The sequence below is a fragment of the Protopterus annectens genome, chromosome 2.part0, assembly GCF_019279795.1.
Source record: "Protopterus annectens isolate FY-2018-M chromosome 2.part0, PAN1.0, whole genome shotgun sequence".
Taxonomy (NCBI): Eukaryota; Metazoa; Chordata; order Ceratodontiformes; family Protopteridae; genus Protopterus; species Protopterus annectens.
The window spans coordinates 873,257,952-873,278,651 of NC_056728.1; the positions used below are offsets into that span (position 1 = coordinate 873,257,952).

Sequence of the window (20,700 nt, forward strand, 5' to 3'; positions counted from 1 at the left end):
TGAATGGGCCTGAAGGCTGTACAAGGCTAGGCAAAGGGAATATCTTGGCATCAGGCCACATGACAATAGCCTCCAGTGTGGCTAAGGGGTGTAGTCCCTGGAGTGGTCCCCAGGGTTGGCTATTGTATTTACCATCTATTCATCTGGGATACTATTGTGGGTGGCCAGTGATGTGCCCTGCTTCCCATGTATGTGATCTATATTCCATAACATGGACAGTGTCTGGGTTGTGCACATGTCCCACACACAAGTTATTTGACATGTTGTGTGGACAGATTGTTATCTTCTGATGTAGCATTCCTGACCTAATTTGCTGAGACCTGGCTACGGAACTGAGGTTGTGCTTGCACCAACATTGACAGCATGATACACAAGAACCAATATGCCACAATTCACCCCCCCCCCTTCAGCACAAAATTAAAGGTTTTGGACTCATAATGATGGGATGTAAGCTTTGAACCTTTAAGCATATTTATTTGCTAGGCTAGGCCTGTGGATCACTGTATACTAAAACTGTTAGAGTGCTAATGCCCACTGACAAAATGTTGTATTGCCATCAGTTTGCCTACTTAAACACTGCAATAGGACATGATCTAGTACCAAATTAAAGTCTCTACCTAACAAGTAATATGCCAGGGCACAGAATACCCTCTTTTTGTTAGACACTCACAGGTCTGCATGCTTGTAGTTTATGCTAGACAGTTGATCTGAGTGATTCATTTGAGGCTTGGCTACAGCTAGACCCTCAATACCCTATAAGTGCTATTTTCTCCAATAACAGATTGAGGGTACAACCCAGGCATAGTTGGCCTTAGGCATACACCAACTAGGCAGCTGCCTATGGCACTGCTGCAGCAGGGGCACTTTTCCAGTATTTATTTGGTGTAGGTAAACCAGGATGGGGACAGTGGGTGGTGTGGGGGTGTGTGGAGCCCTTGTGCCTAGGGCACCAGTTGACTTAAGGCCACTCCTGAACCCAGGGGTGTATTTTGACTCCCCATCCATTTATCCAGGGTCTACTAGAAGAGGATTATGGAGATACAATGTTTAATATGGAAAGGAGGCTGTTTTTTTTTTTTTTTTTTTTTTTTTGGAGAGCATGGGAATTCTTTGGGACATGTATATATCCTGCCAGCAGGTCCTATTTACCTTGCATTTAAAGTTTAGGTCTTAGTATCTGTGTTTGTGCTGTTACATATTTTGCAAATATGTAGGAGGGCACGCAGTGTTGGGGCTTTTGACACCCCAGAGGAGCGTGTATGACACTAAAAATAGAGCTAAATCTTTAAAGTGTTTCATGTAGGGCACAGAACTCAGGCCCTTGATTTTCTTATTGAAGAAGCATTGAAGTCTTTCCAGTTGGACCATGTGTTTGGTTAGGTACATCCCAAATGGTGCAGTATATTCAATTATTACCTTAATAAGGGTGGACTAGAGAAGGATTATAAGTTGTGTGAATGTGTAATAGATATACCCTTAATAATCATCTGACATAGGAAGAAGGATTTTCTAACAACTGTAGAGATGTGCATCACTCAACTTCCTGCTGTTGTAGCACGCATACAGCATGACCCTCACCTTGAATGCCTTGACAGTGCACTGCCCCAAAACCTACCTCTGACATCTCAGTACATTGGTTAAACTCTTCAGAAAAATCTGAAGCCATAACACAGGTTAAGAACATAAAATCTATTGACAGGAACTTTTCCCTCTTGTGATAGTTGTCAAAGAGCAAGTAAGTGTTACAAAATTAGGCAGAAACTTTCTGTAGTGCCCTTCTATTCAAAGAAAAGTATTCTTGTGTCTTTTAGTGGAAAGTACAGACCAGCTTTTTCTGGACTCTTGTTTTTCTTTTTTTTCCTACTTAAGATATCTCGAGAACTTGGTTATGGAGTACACCATTTCCATATCAGTCACAGTCAGCCACCTGTGTTATAGAATTAGCACAGCATGCACTTTCAGTAACTGAGATTCCCTGTCTTCTGAATGGATGATCATGTCATCCAGGTTTGCAGCAGCATATCATGAGTTGGGCTTCAACATATTATACATCTGTCAGTGAAATGTATCTGAAACTCCATGTAGACCAAGTGATAACACTGAGTAGACTAGCTTGTCAGGCATTGCAAAGGAGGCTTTTTTCCTTCACAGAGATGGGTAAGTGCTGACAGTATCCCATTATCAGTTCTATTGTTGGCAAGTACATGGCCTTTCCTAGGTTCTCTATTAATTCATTAGCTCTGGTCATGGGACTGCCACCAACTTTTAAAATGTGATTCAGTTTCTTAAATAATGGGGCACGTTACAGAATCTGACACTTCTATCAGGCTCTGGAACTAGCACTACCGGGTTGCAGCACTCACTCTCTGATTCTTCTTCAGAGTTAATTGGAGAATTCTTTGGACAAATTCTCCAATTGCTTCTGTGACTCTTATACCCTAAGAGGTCTTACTCTAACTTTCACTCCAGGTTCTGTCTCTGTATTTTGTTCTATCAATTAAACTGTTTCAGGCATTTCTGGGAAGATTCCATTATTTCTTAAAAGAAATTATACTACCTGCTTTTGTACCCTTGACAAGGATTTCTCTAGCTGCGCTTCAGGTAAAAACTTACCAGTTTCTTGTGTGTGGTTTTCAGTTTGCAAGCTCTCTACATTATTATCTCTTTTTCCTTCCAAGATTTCAATGTATTAATGTGACAGATTTGGTCTTTCTTTTTCCTAGTTGCCTAATGTTATAGTTCAATACATTTATTCCTTCCATCACCTTAAATGGCCCGTGCCACTTTGCCAGGAATTTGTTTTCCATGGAGGGCACTAACACTAGCACCTGTTCTCTTGGGTTAAGTTATTTAAGTCAGCCATTCTTACTATGAGCTTGTTGATGCACTTCCTGGCATCACTGTACATGCTCCCTGATAACGGGCGTAACCAGCTTTAATCTATCCTGCAAATGTATGTACTATTCTATCATACTTTTAAATGATATCAAGTAGTCCTCAGAGAACCCACAATAAAAACTTAAAATAGGGTAAACCAAAATGAAACGTACGACACCATTCTGTCTGCAAACAACAAAGAAGTAACAACTGGTTCTTGTTTTGTCACCTGTATCAATAACTTTCCTTAGCATGGATTTCAGACTGCTATTAAACCTCTCCACTAATCTGTTAGTCTGTGAATGAAACATTTATGATGTCTTCAACTGTTAGATTTTAAAGCACTGATATAACTGATGCATTATCCCTGACATAAAGAGGGTGGCTTAACCACTAAGTATCTTTTTAGAGATACCTACTCAGCAAAATGATAGCACCAATTCTCTGGCAATAGCCCTGGTATTCAATTTGTGTAGTGGCACTGTTTCTGGAAACTTTGTAGTGAAGTCCAGTATTACTAGTAGATGTTGTTACCAGTTGATACATTTCACTAGTGGTTTCACAATGCTCATAGCAATACATTCAAATGGCACCTCCATAATTGGCATAGAGATCAATGGACTTCTAAACACAGACTGTGGTGCAGTTTTTTGGCATTCAGGATAAGAACCACATATGTTTTCTATGTCATTCATTATAACTGGCCAATACAATCTATCTAGTGCTCTTTTCTTGGTTCTGTGCACCCCCCCCCGATGAACTTTCAACACATGACTATGGCCTAACTTCATTATTACTGTCCTGCAAGTTTTCTTAATTAGCAATGATGTAGAATGAATTCTCTTTCTTTACTTACTCTATATAAGATTCCATGTTTAACTCAAAATAGGAATAAGAAGTGATGGGAAAGTACAGTTGTGTAAAATCTTACCATAACGATAGATGTCCTTGCCTTCACCGCTGCAGTATTCCTTACTAATGGGATTCCCTGCCATGAAGCCCTCCATCCAGACAGTTTACAAAAGATTTCCATTGCTTTAAGGTATGCTGAACATCACCTGCAGTCTCCTTACGTAGCGTAGAGCATAAAGGTGACGTTCAGGCATACCATCCTCAAAACAGATTACCCCAGTAGGAACAGCAGTTCAAGGAAAACCAAGGAGAATCTGCACAGCCAGGAAAAGAAAAAGACCAGGGGGGTGGAGGAAGGGAGTGAATACTGTAGTGGTGAAGGCAGGGACATCTACCTTTATGGTAAGATTTTACACAACTGTACTATGTCCTTACATTCACCGCTGCAGTATTCCTTACTAATGGGAGTGCAAAAGCTCAAGAAGAAACCTGGGAGGAGGAAGCAGCAGAGCCCTTCAAGAAGCCATGAAGAATGGCAGCAGCAAAACCAGCTCTGGCTCTGGAGATACCATCCAACTGGCAAGGTTTGGTAAATGCATGCACAGAAGTCCAGGTAGTAGCTTCAAGAATAGAATTAGCATCTAAGCCTTTGAAAAAAGCATGAGAAGAAGCCACAGGTCTAGTGGAATGAGCCTTTATAGAAGAAGGAAGGCTCTCACCATGAAAAGTGCAACAAAAGGAAATAGCCTTTGAAATCCAAGTGGAAATAGTTTGTTTGGAAACAGCCAAACCTAAAGACCTAGGATGAAAGGAAACAAATAACTGGTCAGACTTTGGATAGCTTTAGTTTTATCCAAATAAAATCTGAGCTGTCTATACACATCTAAGGTATACAGCACCCTCTCACTGTCAGATTGTGGAGAGGGAAAAAAGTAGGCAAATTAATAGACTGATTAAGTGACAACTCATTAACCACCTTGGGCATAAAAGAAGGATTAGTACACAAGGACACCCTGTCCTCATGAAATATCAAAAAAGGTGGACAAGCCATAAGGGCTTGTAACTCAGGCACCCATCTGCGAGAAGAAAGAGATAACAAAAGAACTGTCTTCAAAGAACAATGTTACAAGAAAGCTGAAACAGCAGGCTCAAAAGGAGCCTGAGTCAATTTTTCCAAGACAAAATTAAGATCCCACGGAGGAGGAACAGGCGTCTTGAGAGGTCTAATATTAATGACTCCTTTAAGAAACTGCTTAGCCTCAAATCTAGAAGCTAACAGGGGAGCTAAAGGCAGACAAGCAGAAAGAGCTGATAAGTGGACCTTAATAGAAGAATAGGCCAAATCAGCATTGAGCAACTCACACAAATAAGAAAGAATCAAAAGAACATTAACAGAAAGTGGGCCCAGGTCATGAGAAAGACACCAAATAGAAAACCTCTTCCACTTAGATAAGTAGGATTTCCTAGTAGTAGGTTTCCCGGCCTCTTGCAGGACCTGCAGCACGTTCTCAGAAAAAAGGTGCCTATGAGGAATCAAAACTCTATCACCCACAGTATCAGTTGAAGCGTGGACAGGTGGGGATGGATCCCTTGTCTTGTGTGAGGATATCCACCCTGTGAGGTAACTTGTGATGATTGCACCTGGCGAGATGCAGAAGTAGAGGGAACCAGTGCTGATGTGGGCCAAAAGGGAGTCACCAACAAGATTTTGGGAGCATCCCATTGAATCCTGAACAGGACTCTCGGAATGAGAGGAAGGGGAGGGAATGTATAAAAAAATCCCCTTCCAAGAAAATGAGAAGACGTCCACCTTCAAGACCAGGGGACCTGGGACTCTGGCACAAAACAGAGGAAGTTATTTGTTTGAAAGGGAGGCAAAGAGATCTACTTGAGGAGCATCCCACTGGTGAACAATGTCCAGAAACACATCCCTGTGAAACATCCATTCATGGGATTGAGTGAAAGACCTGCTCAGATTGTCTGCCACAACGTTCCGATCTGAAGGAATGTAAACTGCCTGAAGAGTCACACGATATTGGATAGTCAGATCCTATATGAGAAGTGTCAGCCTGCAAAGATGGTAGGATCTCATACCCCCCTGTTTGTTGATATACCACATGACTGTGATATATTTCAGGAATACCTTGAGAGACCCTGCAGAGAAGAGAGGATGAAAGGGCTGAAGAGCCAGCAGAAGAGTCCTCATCTCTTTGATGTTGATATGCTCCTTCTGCTGACAAGGCAACCACACTCCCTGAACCTTCAGGGAGCCAAATGTTGCTCCCCATCCCACATCTGAAGCTTCTGTGAACAGATCCTGAGAGGGAAGCGGAGGCTGAAATGGGAGCCCTGGATTCAGAGACAACTGCTGAATTACCACAGAAGTTCGACCTTGAGACATGAGAGAAGAGAAACAGGAAAGTCTAGAGGATGCACATGCCGAAGCCACACCGACTTCAGAAACCACTGGACCTTCCTCATGTGGAGCCAGAGGAAACATCAGAATTGTGGAAGCCACAAACCCCAGAGCTCTCAGAAACTCCCTGTCTGAAATGGAGGCCAGGGTAAGAAGAGTTTGAAAGAAAGAAATGATAGTTAATGCCTTTGGAGGAGGCAGGGATGCCAGCATTGGCACTCTTTGAAACCTGCAACCCAGAAAGACATAATCTTGAGAAGGAGTCAGGGAAGACTTGTTGAAGTGTATTGTGAACCCCAGGCTCTGAAGAAAAGAAATGGTAAAATGAAGATTTTGCAAAAAGACCTCTGGAGAAGATGCCTGAATCAGCAGGTCATCCAAATAAGGAAAGATTTGAATCCCTTGAATCCTGCAAAAGACAATCAGAGGAGTGAGGCATTTGGTGAACACCCTTGAGGCAGTAGAAAGGCCAAAGGGCAAAGCACAGAACTGAAAATGCCAGAAAGCAACAGTGAAACACAAAAATCTCCTGAAAAGAGAATGGATCGGAAAATGGAGATAAGCATCCTTGAGTCCAGGGACATCAGAAAGGCCTGAGGGAGCAAGAGAGGAAAAAGGGACTGAAGGGACAACATCCGAAAGGAAGGCACCATCAAAAAGGTGTTCAGATGGGAGAGGTCTAGAATAGGTCTCCAAGTACCTTCTTTTCTGGGCACTAAAAAAATATGGAATAAAATGCTTTCCCCCTTTGGGATACAGGCACTTCTTGAATAGTACCTTGAGACAAGGGGTCCCAAAGAACCTCTGGGAAAAAAGAAGCTATTCCTGAGAAGGTTGAGGAATGCCCATAAAAGGAGGATGGGAAATCCATACCATGAAGTACCTTTGACGAATGATTAACAAAACCCAAGAATCCTGGGTGATCCGGAGCCAAACAGTAAGATAGAGTGAGAAAGGCAAAGAGACAGAGGGATGTGGCTGGGAATGAGTGGATAGTCAGTCAGTACCTGGTTTGTCAGGAAGGAAAGGCTTAAGAATCCTTGCAGTCTGAGTGGGTTTTTGCTACCTTTTTTTTACCTTTAGAAGGAGGGCAAGACTGCCTACGAACAAAGTCTGGCTTAGAAGGGTAGTTCCATTGAAATTTAGGCACAGAAGAAACAAAGACATGCTTAAGCTTCTGTAAAGCCTTCCCCTTATCCTGAAGAGACTTAAATAAACCAGCAGCCACTTCACCAAACAAAAGAGTATTATCCAGAGGAGCATCCAGCAACTTAGCCTTAATATCATCAGGCAATGGTTGAAGCCAAAGCCAGGAATATCTCCTCAGAACTGAGCCAGAAGCAGCAGCCCTTGAAGAGGCATCTGCAGCATCATAACTGCACTTGACAGAATGATGAGCTACCTGAGAGGAAGTCTCAAGCAAGGAAAGAACAGAAGATTTACCCTCAGAGTCTGGAATATCAGAAAGATCCTGACAGGCCTGAGAAAGAAGTGCTTGCACTTTTTTTCATATAGAACTGCATTTTATGTGTTTTTGTTATTACTAAATATTAATTGAACTGAAATTTGTGACTGTCTGTCTCTACAGAGATCTTGTTGAAGTGTAGCCATTGATAGCAGTGGAGGGGTAGTTTCACTTTGCTAGTCTGTGCTACAGCTGAGGGGCTGTCCTGCTTTATATAAGTGGTACATTTTGTTTTTGTTCTGCTAAATACTTGAGCTTTGGCCGGCTAAGATATGCCTGAAATCAACTGGACATGCAAGTGAATTTAAGTACACTTTTATCTGCACTTTTTTTCATATAGTACTACATTTTATGTGTTTTTGTTAATACTGAATATTAATTGAAATTAAATTTGTGGCTCTTTGTCTCTACAGTTAGTTCCCACCCCCCTCCCTGTGCTTGTTTTGGTGTTAATCTTGGTGGCTTTAAAATTGCACACCCCTCTTGTAATTTTGTATTTGGATACTCCTTCTGGGCCCATCTCATTTGCTCAGTCAACTGAGATCAGAGAGGTCATATTCTGATTTCATTCACTCCTACTGTGTACAAAGCGAGCATTTGGGAAGAAAAAAAAATTCTAAATTTGTTTCCTGCCTTTCCTGTAAGCACTCTAGTCCACATACATATTTGCTGTATCCAGGACTATTTGTAAGCTTCTGAGCCCCAAAACATTTCTGTGTTGGAGAGAAGCCTTCTAGCTTAATTTTGTTTCTTAGAACTAGCCAGTTTTTAGTTTCAGCACTCAAATCTGTTTCTTTGAGCTCAGCACTTGTTCATAACTCGTAAGCACTAAATAAGCTACAAATTACTACAGCACTCAACTTTCCTCACTTGTCTACAGGAAAACAGTTTTTAGTACTTAATAAATAAGCACCTATCCAGGTATGTCTAAGGGTCAGCTCCCGGTGTTTTCTCCTGTCTACCTGATGAATCTGGGCATATTGGGGCAATGCAGCAATTGCCTCATGTACACAGACAACCCTCTCCTCCTACCACCCAACACTACAACCTGTGAGAGATGCACTTATATAGCCAAACTGGAAGCAAAGCTCTCTGCACCCAAGACTGGAATAGACAGTCAAGAGGAGAAGGTAAACACTTGCACCACACCACACTCATCACATAGTCCCTCAAAATCTACACCACCAAAACACACACATAGAAACACAAAACACACACCTACATTCACAGAGGCTCTCAATAAAAACCTGCTCAAGCTACAGGGACCTCCAAAGCCGAAACACAAGCAAACTCCACCCCCCAACACAACCCAAATGACGCATAGCCCACAATCTCAGTGTGCCACTCAACCACAGCCCGTAAGTCATAACAATGTACCCAACACTCTAGTCATAGGTGACTCTATAGTCAGGCACACTGATGTTCCACTCACCAGGCTAAACAAGGAGAAAGTTACTGTCAGCTGCCTGTCGGGTGCCAGGATCCACCACATAACGCACGCACTCAGGTCACTCCACAACAAGTACAAATATGACTCTGTCATTGTCCATGTTGGTGTGAATGATCTGAGACTTACCTCCCTGGACTACATGAAAAGAGACATGGAGGATCTCTCTGATATTGTAGCCCAGGCAGGTATGATCCTGCCATCACCCAGAATGATACCACAGTACAAGGACAAAATGATTGACTTCAACAATTGGCTATGCTTCTGGTGTCATTCTAAGAGGATCCAGTATTTATCTACCTGGGATGACATGATCGACAGACCACGATGCTTTGCCAGAGATGGCCTGCACCTGTCGCCCTTGGGATTCCGGATACTGGCGAAGGCTCTTGCCACCCCATATAATGCCTTTTTAAGCAAGGTTCAAATGACAAATTCACCACCATAAAAGGTACAAGCAAGCAAAATCTGAGGATAATGCTACTTAATGTTAGAAGTCTAAACTTCAAACTGCACTCACTTGAGGCACTCCTTAAAATGGAGAACATCGACATATGTGCAGTGACAGAGACCTGGTTCAAAGCTCCAGAGATCACCCCTGCATTACCAGGCTATAATTCATACCACACCTTTCGGTCACCTAACCCGGACCGAAGCACTAAAGGTGGAGGTGTGTCCATATTTATTAAGGATATCCACACCTCCAGGCTAGTTGCACAGCATAATGCATCCGAGATTATCCAAGTACAACTAACTCTGGGCAAGACTGCAATCCAAATTGTAGCTTGCTACAGACTCCCCACCATGCCCTAGGATTCCCACTCTTCATTTCTTGATACACTGGAAAATATTAGGGTACAACCCAACACCCTAATAATGGGCAATTTCAATGACCCCCACCATTAACTGGGAAAACTACTCATGTACCAACTCTTTTGCTCAACGTTTTCTGAAATTCACAAATTCCAATGCATTGGATCAACTTATTCATACCCCCACCAGAAGCAGCAATATCCTAGACCTGGTCATTACCAACATGGGCGACCAGTGTTCCACACCCGAGGTCAATTCCTCGTTGGTCAGATCCGACCACAAGCTAATCACCCTAGACATCCACATCCTGCCCTAACCCCCCCATTAGGGAAACCACAGTAAAAAACTTCTCCAAAGCCAACTTCACACTTCTTAAGACAGATGTGGCAAACTTCATGACACCCATGCAGATGGACAGTAGAGGTATGACTGCTGAATCCTAAACAAATGCACTTTATAAGCACTTACATGAGTGCATGGATCGTGCTATCCCTAACAGAACCAAGATGCTATCCTCCAAAAAAAGGAAGCCAATCTGGTGGGCCTCTGCCATAAACAAACTCTACAACAGAAGAAAGAAACTGTTGCAAAAAAGAGTAAAATCCCATGACTAGAGGAGCTCCCTGGTCAGCCTCAGTAAGAAGCTGAGATCCCTCATAAAATCCTCCAAAGCTAATTATGGAAACAAAATTGCCACTGACTCTAAAGACAACCACAAAGCATTCTATAGCTATGTCAAGAATCTCAATGGCAACACTCAGATCTGCTCTGAGTTACAGCACAATGGCACTAAATATACAGAACCAATTGATATTGCCAACATCCTGGCAGATAGGTTCAGTGCTCACTTTACCCCCCTCTCACCCCCTACAGGGTCCATCTCTATACCGGAAGAATGCACAGTTCCTGTAATCACGGCTGCACAGGTAAAAACCACACTCTCCAAAGCCAAGAACACAGCATCCATGCGACCTTACAATATCCCAGGCTGCATTCTACATGAACTACAGAATGAACTGGCACCCCACCTAAGTACTATGTTCAATCATAGCCTCACCTCAGGCTTTGTGCCCCCTGAATGGCACACTGTGATGGTTATCCCACTCCACAAAGGGGAAGCCACGATGGACCCCGGGAACTACCTCCCCATTAGAATGATGAGCCTGGTCTGCAAGGCCATAGAACATATCATCATGGAACTCATAAACAAAGACATTGGTAATCTCCAAACACTGGACCCCATCCAGTTCGGGTTTGTAAAAGGCAGATCATGTCTTCTAAACCTGATAGACTTCTTTGAAGCGGTCACCAAAGCCATAGATGAGGGTAAGGTGGCTCACACAGCCGATCTAGATCTCACCAAGGCTTTTGATACCATCCCTCACTCTGGAATTATAGATAAACTCACTAAACTAGGTATAAATCCCTATGTCACAAGATGGGTTGCCAACTGGCTCATGGACAGAACCCACACTGTGAAAGTAGCAGACTCCAAATCTGACGTCAGACCAGTGACAAGTGGAGTACCACAGGATTCAGTCCTGGGTCCTCTCCTGTTTGGTATCTACTTCTCTGAAGTACAGGCTAACACAGAAGGTCTTTGCTAATGAAGTTTGCAGATGACTGCATACTGGGAGCCATAATCAAAACTCCTAATGACGTGGGCATCCTACAAAAGGGCCTCACTGAGACAGATGCCTGGTGTGAAAGCCATGGCCTGAAGCTCAATGCCAAAAAGTGCATTGTCATCCCCTTTGGTAAAAACTATGTACCCATGAACTACCACATAGGTAGTAGTCTACTTAACACCGAAAGTGTGATGAGACCTTGGGACACAGGTGGACAGTAGTCTCTCCTTTGATAATCACATTGCCACAGTGGTCAGGAAATCCCGAAAAGGCCTGCCACTCACTTTATGGATCTCTAGGCGCAGAAGATACATGATTTGTTTTCTGTTTATTCTTCAAAGGGACAGCCACCCTGGCAGCAAAAAAATTCTGAGGATAGTACGCCTGAACATCACCTTTATGCCCTACCTTACGCAAGGAGTAAGCAGGTGATGTTCAGCGTACCTTCAAGCAACGTAAATCTTTTGTAAACTGGACAGACGGAGGGCTTCATGGCACGGAATCCCATTAGTAAGGAATACTGCAGCTGTGAATGTAAGGATATCATTCTGTTCTCTCTCTGTTTGTCTATCTCTCTCTTGCTCTTTCTCTCTGTCTTATAACCTTGGTTAAATTCTCCCTTGCCCTACTTTAAAGTATGACCTTCCCATTGTGCTCTTTTAAAATGTATAAGGTTTGCTTGTAAGTCCACTAACTCCAGATTACTTTCTTCGGTAATTTTCTTTCTTCATGATGAAGGTGTAGCTTCTTACCCCCCCCCCCCAAAAAAAAAAAAAACTGACACTGCAGCTTCTTCTATATGATCTTCTACTGCAAAAGATAGTTGTAAACAAAAATCACCTTCTGCTTTACTGTTTCTCGTATCAATACATGTCTCTTGCATGCTCTCTTTTCTTTTAAGTTGCTTTCCCTTTACCTTATTATGAGGGAATACAACAATTACATCATGAGTCAGAAAAGGTTTACAGATATATAATAGTTTTTACAGAACGGTTTAAATTTCTACATGTGTAAGGGTATATTATTTTCTGTTACCATGAGTAATTACTACTTTCACTTTCTGGCTGTTACTAATCTTATGTCTACACACCAGGTTGCTTCTTGATAAGGTTAACAATGCTTCCAGAATCCTGTTGGCCTTGATCCCTTCCCCCTCTACACTTGAAACAAGTTAGCACAATATTTGCTGATTTTGGTTTCACATTTCTTAAAGCAGTATTAGCAGCAGACAGTTCAATATTAAGCATTTTGTCATTAACTAATAAGCATGCTACTAAATGTACTAAATTATTGTAGTTTATCTTATCACTTTGCACTACCCATTTATTATTATACATGTTTGTTCCAAATGCGACTCACACTTTATGCTTCCAAGGTCTTACAGGCAAGTTCCAGGTCACCCACCCACTGCTAAATTCCAGTTGGGGGAAAAAGTCCTGGCTGTAAATTAGCATCAGTGCCTTTTTAAGATGACTAATAAGTAATATTTGCCAAATTGGTATGTGAATACTCTCACATTCCATATCACAGAACATTCTAGACACATTACCCACACTAGAACCAACATTTTACAACAGAATTAATTGTTCAAAAATCAGACAATTAAGTTTCTGCTGCCCAATAATGTCTGTGATAATATATAAGTTCCTGTTACTCCAAGCATGGTGAATGGTCCACTTAAAGGGGAATTTCCATTGTCAACTTTTATTCAAATAAGAGCATTTTCAGCTAATTTTTCATAGAGAAAACTGTTATAAATTATTTTTGTACTTTGTCCAGTGAGCACTGTTTGTGATATTTATCATAACTGTTTTTTTTTTGGTAATTTACTTCCAACTACATCATCAATATCATTTTCATCAAAACAGTCGTTTCTGTATGCAGTCTGCTATATAACTGAATCTCAGACAACATGTTGGCATTTGCTGTCAATGTAAGTGAAAGTAAACTGAATTATCAGCTCATGCATTCCTTTATGGCAACTGTGTGTTTTTAAACAATTAAACAGTGCCAAGCAAATCAGAAAAAAAAATGAAAGAATGAAAACGTCAGAAGTGATTAAGTATTGTGTACTTTCTTACAGATAGCAAAACAGTGAAATTATCATTTTTAAAGAGGAATGTCATTCCCCCGGTGCCCCAAAATCCATTACACAAATACTGTCCCTGGGTCCCTCAGTCTTTGCAGCGCCATATCCTTTCCATGGTCAGGCAGAAAGAGTACTCTGGCAAAAGAGCACAGAGCATTTCTTATGACACCAATGTGATTTTTTTTATTCCATAAGTTTGAATGACAACAAAATCCTTTTTCAAACAGCAATAAAACATGCTATAAAATATGCTTAACAAACCTCACAATATAGACATAAGCTAATAGCATTCTTTCTCTTGAAAAGAAGAAAAGAATGAACTGTGGAAGGTGGCACTTATTGTGTTATAAACACAAGACAGTAAACTGCTACCTAAGAAATAATGCACTCCAGCAGCTCAGGTACCTTTCTAAAAGTATTTAAATGCAGGTATATTGGAGAATTTTATGAGTGGGGACAGTACTTAGCTCAAAAACACATCCAATTGTTATTTGCATATTTATGTATTTATTCCCTTTGCCTTATATATATGTGCAGTCCTCTCTTGAAATGAAATATTTATTGTTCGGGAAACTTTTTAGGTGCTATCATGCAAATCATGTGATCACTTTTACTTTATGTATAACCAAGATTTACCTGCAACTTATCTGCCAGCTTAACTTATTTTGTTTGTGGCATTCTCTCTCTGAATACCATCTGTAAATGGATGTTGCCTAGTGATGGCTGAGATAAAAGAAATAATAAAATAATCCTCAGGTATGTTGAAAGTCTATTTAGCCATATAATAGTATAGAATGCTACTATAAGTTTATAGTAAGAAAAATACGCACATAGCGCGCGCGCGCGCGCACGCACACACACACACACACAAAAGCACTTAAAACCTGCTCTAAGCAGTAACATAACCAGGTGTGCATCAGACACACTTAGGGTTGCCACCTTTAAAAAGGGTAAAACATTGATAAAATGTCACCCCTTTGCTCCACTAGTTGTCCACCCCATTTCAATAAGTAAATGTGCATTACTTCTCTTTTAAACTGAATAATCATGCTAGCAAAATGTAAATGCAACAGATAAGGAAATATATAATCATGCTACTACACGTTAAAAAATAGTTATAATATTGTTTTGGCATTTGGTATGTTTCCCGAAGCTGTTATTCTTGACATGCATGCATGGAGGTCTAAAAACCACACCAAGGAAATAAAGCCAGGAAGAACATACAACGCAGAGGGTTATGATAATGCCTTTGATCGCAACCATGTATGTTTGAAATGCGGAGGCCAAGAACTTCACCTCAAGAGCGAATCATGTTGAGAACGCATAATAACTAGTTATGATCAATGAGACCCAAAACTATACCTACTGAATAGAGTTTTATCTACACCAGGTACTACCTGTTACAAAAAAGACAAAGTGTTTCACTGGCTTTGAAAGCCAGTAAAGCACTTACTAATTGCTGTTGCATATACAAGTTACATAAAAGTCAGGGACAGTTTTAAATGCCGCTTTAATTTGAATAAATTACTTACGGGCTGACATTTGATAGCATGCATAAACGCGGAAAGATATTCAGGGGCTGTTGAATGTCCTTTCCCTTATACCTGACTGTAACAGCGCTGGGGGTGGGGTGGCGTGTAATATCTGAAAGTGCTGTGATATTTAGGTCTCAAGTTACAAAAGCATGTAACAGATTTATCTTTTTTTTCTGATTTTGGAGTGTAATCATGGCGCATCATGCACTACATTTATATACTGTTCCTGCAATGACATTTCTATTTTCTTGAAGCCCCATGTTACACATACATATAATATTATTTATTTATATTTGTTGACCGGGAGTGTCCGACTGAACGTTTATTTAAACTGAAAACAAAACAGTGTATATAATTTTACCACAGAGAACATAAAGTGTAACCATAGGACATATCTATTGTGTTATATTTATAGAAAGAACGAGAAGATATATGTCCTTCTAAGATACATCATGAAGAGAATTCTTTTGATTAATCTTGCTGTCTGCTAATGGTTACATTTCACATCACCCAGACTGCCAGGTCAAACAAACAAAAGACCAGGCATTTTGACAAAATTATTTAAATGCAAATAGAAAATCCTAGTGAAACACTCAGCATTTTGGGAACTACAACTTGTTAGGTCTCACGGTGATTCAAAATAGCTTTCAAAGTACTCACCAAACTTAATTTCCCGTCAGAGACCCTAATTTCTAGATGTCCTTACAGAGACTCTTATTTCCTGACCGTCAGGAAAATCTTCAGACATGTGGCAACCCTAGATATCTGACGAAGCCCCCTAGTTTAGGTAAACCGTTTTACTGCAATTGGTTCTTTTCCTACAACTATACAATATGCTGTTCTTGAAGTCTGATTATTTTTCATTTTTTTTAATTATAAAATAATTAACAGTAAAACAGCATACTTGTCCGTATCCCACCTACCTGAACCCGACTCATCGATGTTCTACCACAAAACTCATTGTGGTGCCATCAAAGGATGGTGGTGCGATTATCCGTGGGCCTTGTTGGGATGTAATGCTAATTACAGGCTTTATTTCTGAGAATCCCCTCGAATGCGTTCTTCCTTGCTGTACATACTGAGTCTGTGCAGAGTTTGTAGCTTTACCACTTGGCATATAATAAGGACTTTCCGTGTAATGTGTGTCGCTGTGATAAATGGTACTCCTTTCCTTACAGTTTGTTTTTTCTGCTTCCTGATAATGCTCACTTTCTGATTGTGACATCTGACTCTGGATGGTCCTAGCAGGCAGTACAGCTGTTGGCAAAAATCCAGGATATATCATGTAAGCGGCCCCATAAGCACCAGGGCTCAAAGCTATAGGGGATACAGACAAAGGGACCGGTGTCACTGGTGATGACTGTGGTACAGGTACTTCCACATAGTGCCCAGTTTCAGGATCGAATAGTCTTCTTGTGGCAGGCTGAACGGGTGTGTCTACCAGGAAATACTGCCCCGTGGCGGGGTCCAGTAGCATCCTGCGCTGGGTCTGTTGAAACTGGTCTGGTGTTGTAGCCATGGGCGGGGAAAAACAGATGACCTGAGGCTGGGCAGTGTGTAACGATACTGGCAGCGCATGATGGTAAATGGTTGCCGCGGGAACCTCTGGGGACAGCGTCTCCTGTTTTGTCGTTAAGGGTGCACGTGCCGACTGGCCGTTAATGTCCTGGTTCCGCAAAACATCTGTTGGTTTACTTGGGCCTTTCGGGCTGTTTGAGGTGGACTGGGCTCTAGCTTGTGGATAAATGGATGTTTGTTCACGAGCTGCTAAATATTTCGCTTCATTTTGAGGTTCTTTGACGGGGATGGCGAGGTAATTTCCGTGATCGGAACTTGCCTGACTTGTCTGCTGATGCTGCGTGGGAGTTTTTTCAAACCCGAATGCTGGCTTGGGTACTTCTTGTGACACCTTAGTCTGTATTTTCAGGGACTTCAAAAACTGCGGGGAATCTTTGGTGAAGTGCTTCGCGCCTAGTGGGGCCATATTCATTTGAGAAGCTTTTTCTGTGAATGGGTTAGTGACATTTTTCTTATTGGTGAAGGCCAGTGTATTTTTCTGACTTGATGTTGTACTTGCGTCTTTCTGTTGCGGGGTTGCACCCTCGTTCTCATATCTGCTTTGTGGAATGTCAACATTTTTGAAGTGTTGGTTTTGTTCCTTTTGAGTGGCTGCTTCTGTATACGATCCGGGTTGGCCTTTTAAAGGAAGTTTTTCAGTGGATATATTTGGATCTTTCTTAATATAACGGTCAGAGGATGAAGTTGTTCCTACCACTGCTATGCTGCTTTCTTCTCCTCTTCCGGTCCATGCTTCATTGGGAGGAATACTTGACTTCAGAGGCCCTTCTTCAATGGCGATTAGGGAAAGTACATGACTATCGGTTATTGGCCGGGGTTCAGTCTTGCGTTTCCACTCGTGTTTATCGAAAGTATACAACTGCTCCATTGTTTTAACCGCGGCAGTAAGTTTTTCTAATGCCACTTTGCTTGTGGATGCTTTTGAGTCTTCATCCAGAGATTTTTCTTTCTTTAATTTGCCTACGTTTGGATCTTTACTCTCTTGCTTGTTGAGTGTAGCGTCTGGCGCTGTTTTAGATGGTTTCATAGTACTTGCAACAGGTATCCTTCCTGATGCCCTGTGAACCAAGACTGTGCCTTCGGGAGAAGTCCTAGAAGTATCTTGAGTGTTTGTCAGGGGTGGCGATTTCCTTGTTTCTTCTGGGCTGTTTGGTTTAATCCCAGAATCGTTGTTATTCACGGACTGACATTTTATAATTATAGGTGATACAGAAGAGCGGGTTGCTTCCTGTTGAGAGCAGGGTTTCTGTTCTGAAGCTCCCTTGTCGCCATCAGCAGCCACAAAGTGGTATAAGCTTTTAACCATCTTCCTCACATCCCGCACTTGATGGATCGGTGTCTGAAATTTGTGTTTATTGTCCCTGATATCCCGTACAGTAAACTGGGGAACTTTTTCTAGAAGGTCTCCTTTAACCGATGTTTGGTATTTGGGGTCAGTGTGGTTTTTTTGTATATTGCTAGCGCCGGTGCCTATTTTGGGAGTCAGCAGTTTAGCGATGTTGAAAGAATTGTTTTCTTTCACATTTTTCAGACTTATTTTGATTTCAGGCGAGCCTGCTGGAGCTGCAGTTCTGGGTGCGTTTTCTGCGTAGACAGACTTAGCAGCCCTTGTTTTTGCTTCATCATCTAAATCTAATTGTTTTGCAGATGGCATCCTTGCATACGTACTATTTGGGAGGTCTTTCCCTTGTTCTGTTTCTTTTGGCACTTGCTGTATACCTGGTACAAACAAATGCGACATCTTAGTTGATTTAATGCTAGACGTTTCGCCGAAATCTGCTTTGCTCTGATAGTCTTTGTATGCGTGCTGTTTAATTAATATTACGTTATGCGTACCTGTGGCATCTTTGCTATCTGCATCATTTTCTCTCCAAGACCTAAAAGCGCTGTTTTGACTGGGCAACAGTGTGCCCTTTGCAGCTTCGACTGCATCATGTCTCCTTTTAGAATCACCAGCGTCTTCATAAGATAATTTGCAGTGCGACGGCTCTTCCGACTGTATAATAGGTTCATCTTTAGCAATGGAGTCTTTAGAACTATTTTGCTTGCAGTCCAAAAAATCGTCAGCTTCATCTCCCGCAAGAATTGTGTATTCTGAACTGCTGTCTGAGAACCGAGAATTTTGCCTTTGAAAGTTTGCAGAGTCACCATCTACAGACCTTTCCCTTGAACTGATTTCCTTTGATGAGGAAAAAGAACCCGATGGCCGAGATGTATCCTTGACCTCACCCCTTTCCATTTTGAGTTCCTGCTCAAACTGCATTTTTTTAGATATGACATTTTTGAGAAGACTTGAAGCGAATGTTGATTTCTTCTGTGTGCCATCCATTGCTTCTTCTGTATTGCAGGTCTCTCGGTTGGCCTCATGTCTAAGCTCTCTTGACATGGTTTCTGTAATTTCATCTGTGGAACGTGATCCTAAAACATTTTCAGAGTGTTTAACACGCCTTTCGTTTTCTGGAACAGTTGCATTAGCACCGCAGCAGAAATCTAAAGTCTCTGTCAGAGTTATAACTTCAGACTCTAGCTCATTATTCCCTGGGTTTGCTAGCGCGGTATCTGATCCACCCACAATTAAATCTAAACCTTTAGACGGAGGTTTATTATACTGACTGGAAGAGAACTGGTTCTTAATTTCGCTTGGCGTGTTTGTATTTACTCCAAATGCTGCCTCTAGACTGTTGTGACAGAATATATTCTGCTCTCCGGTGTGGGTAAGATTAGCACATTTCAGATCAACATATGCTGACCACTGTTTGAGTCCAAAGTTGGTGTCTGAGAGAGAGGAGGATTCTCCAGAGCTAAAATGAAAGGGGTCAAAATAGGGACATGCTAGGCTCCTGAAAGCTCTAGCTGTTAAATTTCGTACTTCTTTGTCAGCGTCATCAAGCTCACTGACAGCGCTTGAGGAGCCACTAGAATATTCATTAAACTTTCTGCAACCTTCAGTGTGAGCACGTCCAGGCGCAATAATAAAACTTTTTGTGTCCAGTATTGCTTGTGAACTTGAATGTTTTTTGGTACGCAGAAGTTCATGTCTTCATCAGACCTGGCAGCATAAATACTGTTTTGCTTATCCTGTATGTTGCTAGGCTCATTTATAGCCCTGGAAGTTGTTTTGATTGACAGGTGAATCTGGCCTGCAGAATTCCCACTGCCATTCTTGTAGTTTGACAAACTTTCCTCTGACTTGATGTATTTGCCCCTGCAAGTAGTGTCATTTTCAGCATCGGTGCTGAGTGTCTCTGTCTCGGAGCCACTTAGCGTATCGGGTGTACCTGGTTTTTGATCCTTGGACACAGTGACATAATTCTTATCGTCCTGAATTGTCTTGCTTCCCACGCTTTCCACACTGTCAAAAGAAGCATAATCTATAAAGGGGTACATTGTGCTTTCGTCTTCAAAATCCCAGTGAGAACCCAACCCAAACTCGCCGTCTACATCATGGTCTAATTCACATAACTGAATTTCATGAGTGGTAATGTAATGAGCTTCGTCGTTGTCATAGGATTTGTGATTTGAATGCAGTACACTTGTGCAACCATTCCTGTCTCTCTTTTTAGCTAAGAAAATCTCTGTGCAATCCATATCATCGCTATCATAATCGAACCAGGAAGGTGATGTGCTGTCTAGGGCATTGCTGCGGGGCACAACGCTGTATTGGTCATCCAGAGATTCTGGGTAGTCAGTATCGATTTCTGTGTCGTTAGGAATATCTGAGGACAAGGTCCTCTCATAAGAGTCAGGACGATCGCCAGCGATCCGCTCCTTAGCTGACCTTTCTGTTAAAGTATCCTCTACATGACAAGATTTAGTATATGTGAAAGCGTTATTTTCAGTATTGTTCTCAAGTTCTGGGCATCTTGTTGAAATGACCTCATCGACAGGCTGTTGCTTCTGTTTTTTTGCCAAATGACCGGTGCCCCCGCTAAGAGTAACTTTAATTGTTTGTGCGTCCTTTTTCATATTTGCAAAATCGTAAATGTCAACATACTGAGAT

At 41.7% G+C, this 20,700-nt stretch overlaps 1 protein-coding gene across 1 annotated transcript in view; it reads right to left on the reverse strand.

Moving 5' to 3' along the window:
- CCHR2.PART0H4orf54 (chromosome chr2.part0 C4orf54 homolog) overlaps positions 1-20,290 on the reverse strand; it is a 629,686-nt gene extending 609,396 nt beyond the window's left edge. The window contains 2 exon segments of the mRNA XM_044061138.1: positions 16,046-19,721; positions 19,724-20,290. Of these exon segments, the coding sequence (XP_043917073.1) occupies positions 16,057-19,721; positions 19,724-20,288 (4,230 nt within the window). The 5' untranslated portion in view covers positions 20,289-20,290 and the 3' untranslated portion in view covers positions 16,046-16,056.
- Between the last annotated feature and the right edge of the window lie 410 nt (positions 20,291-20,700).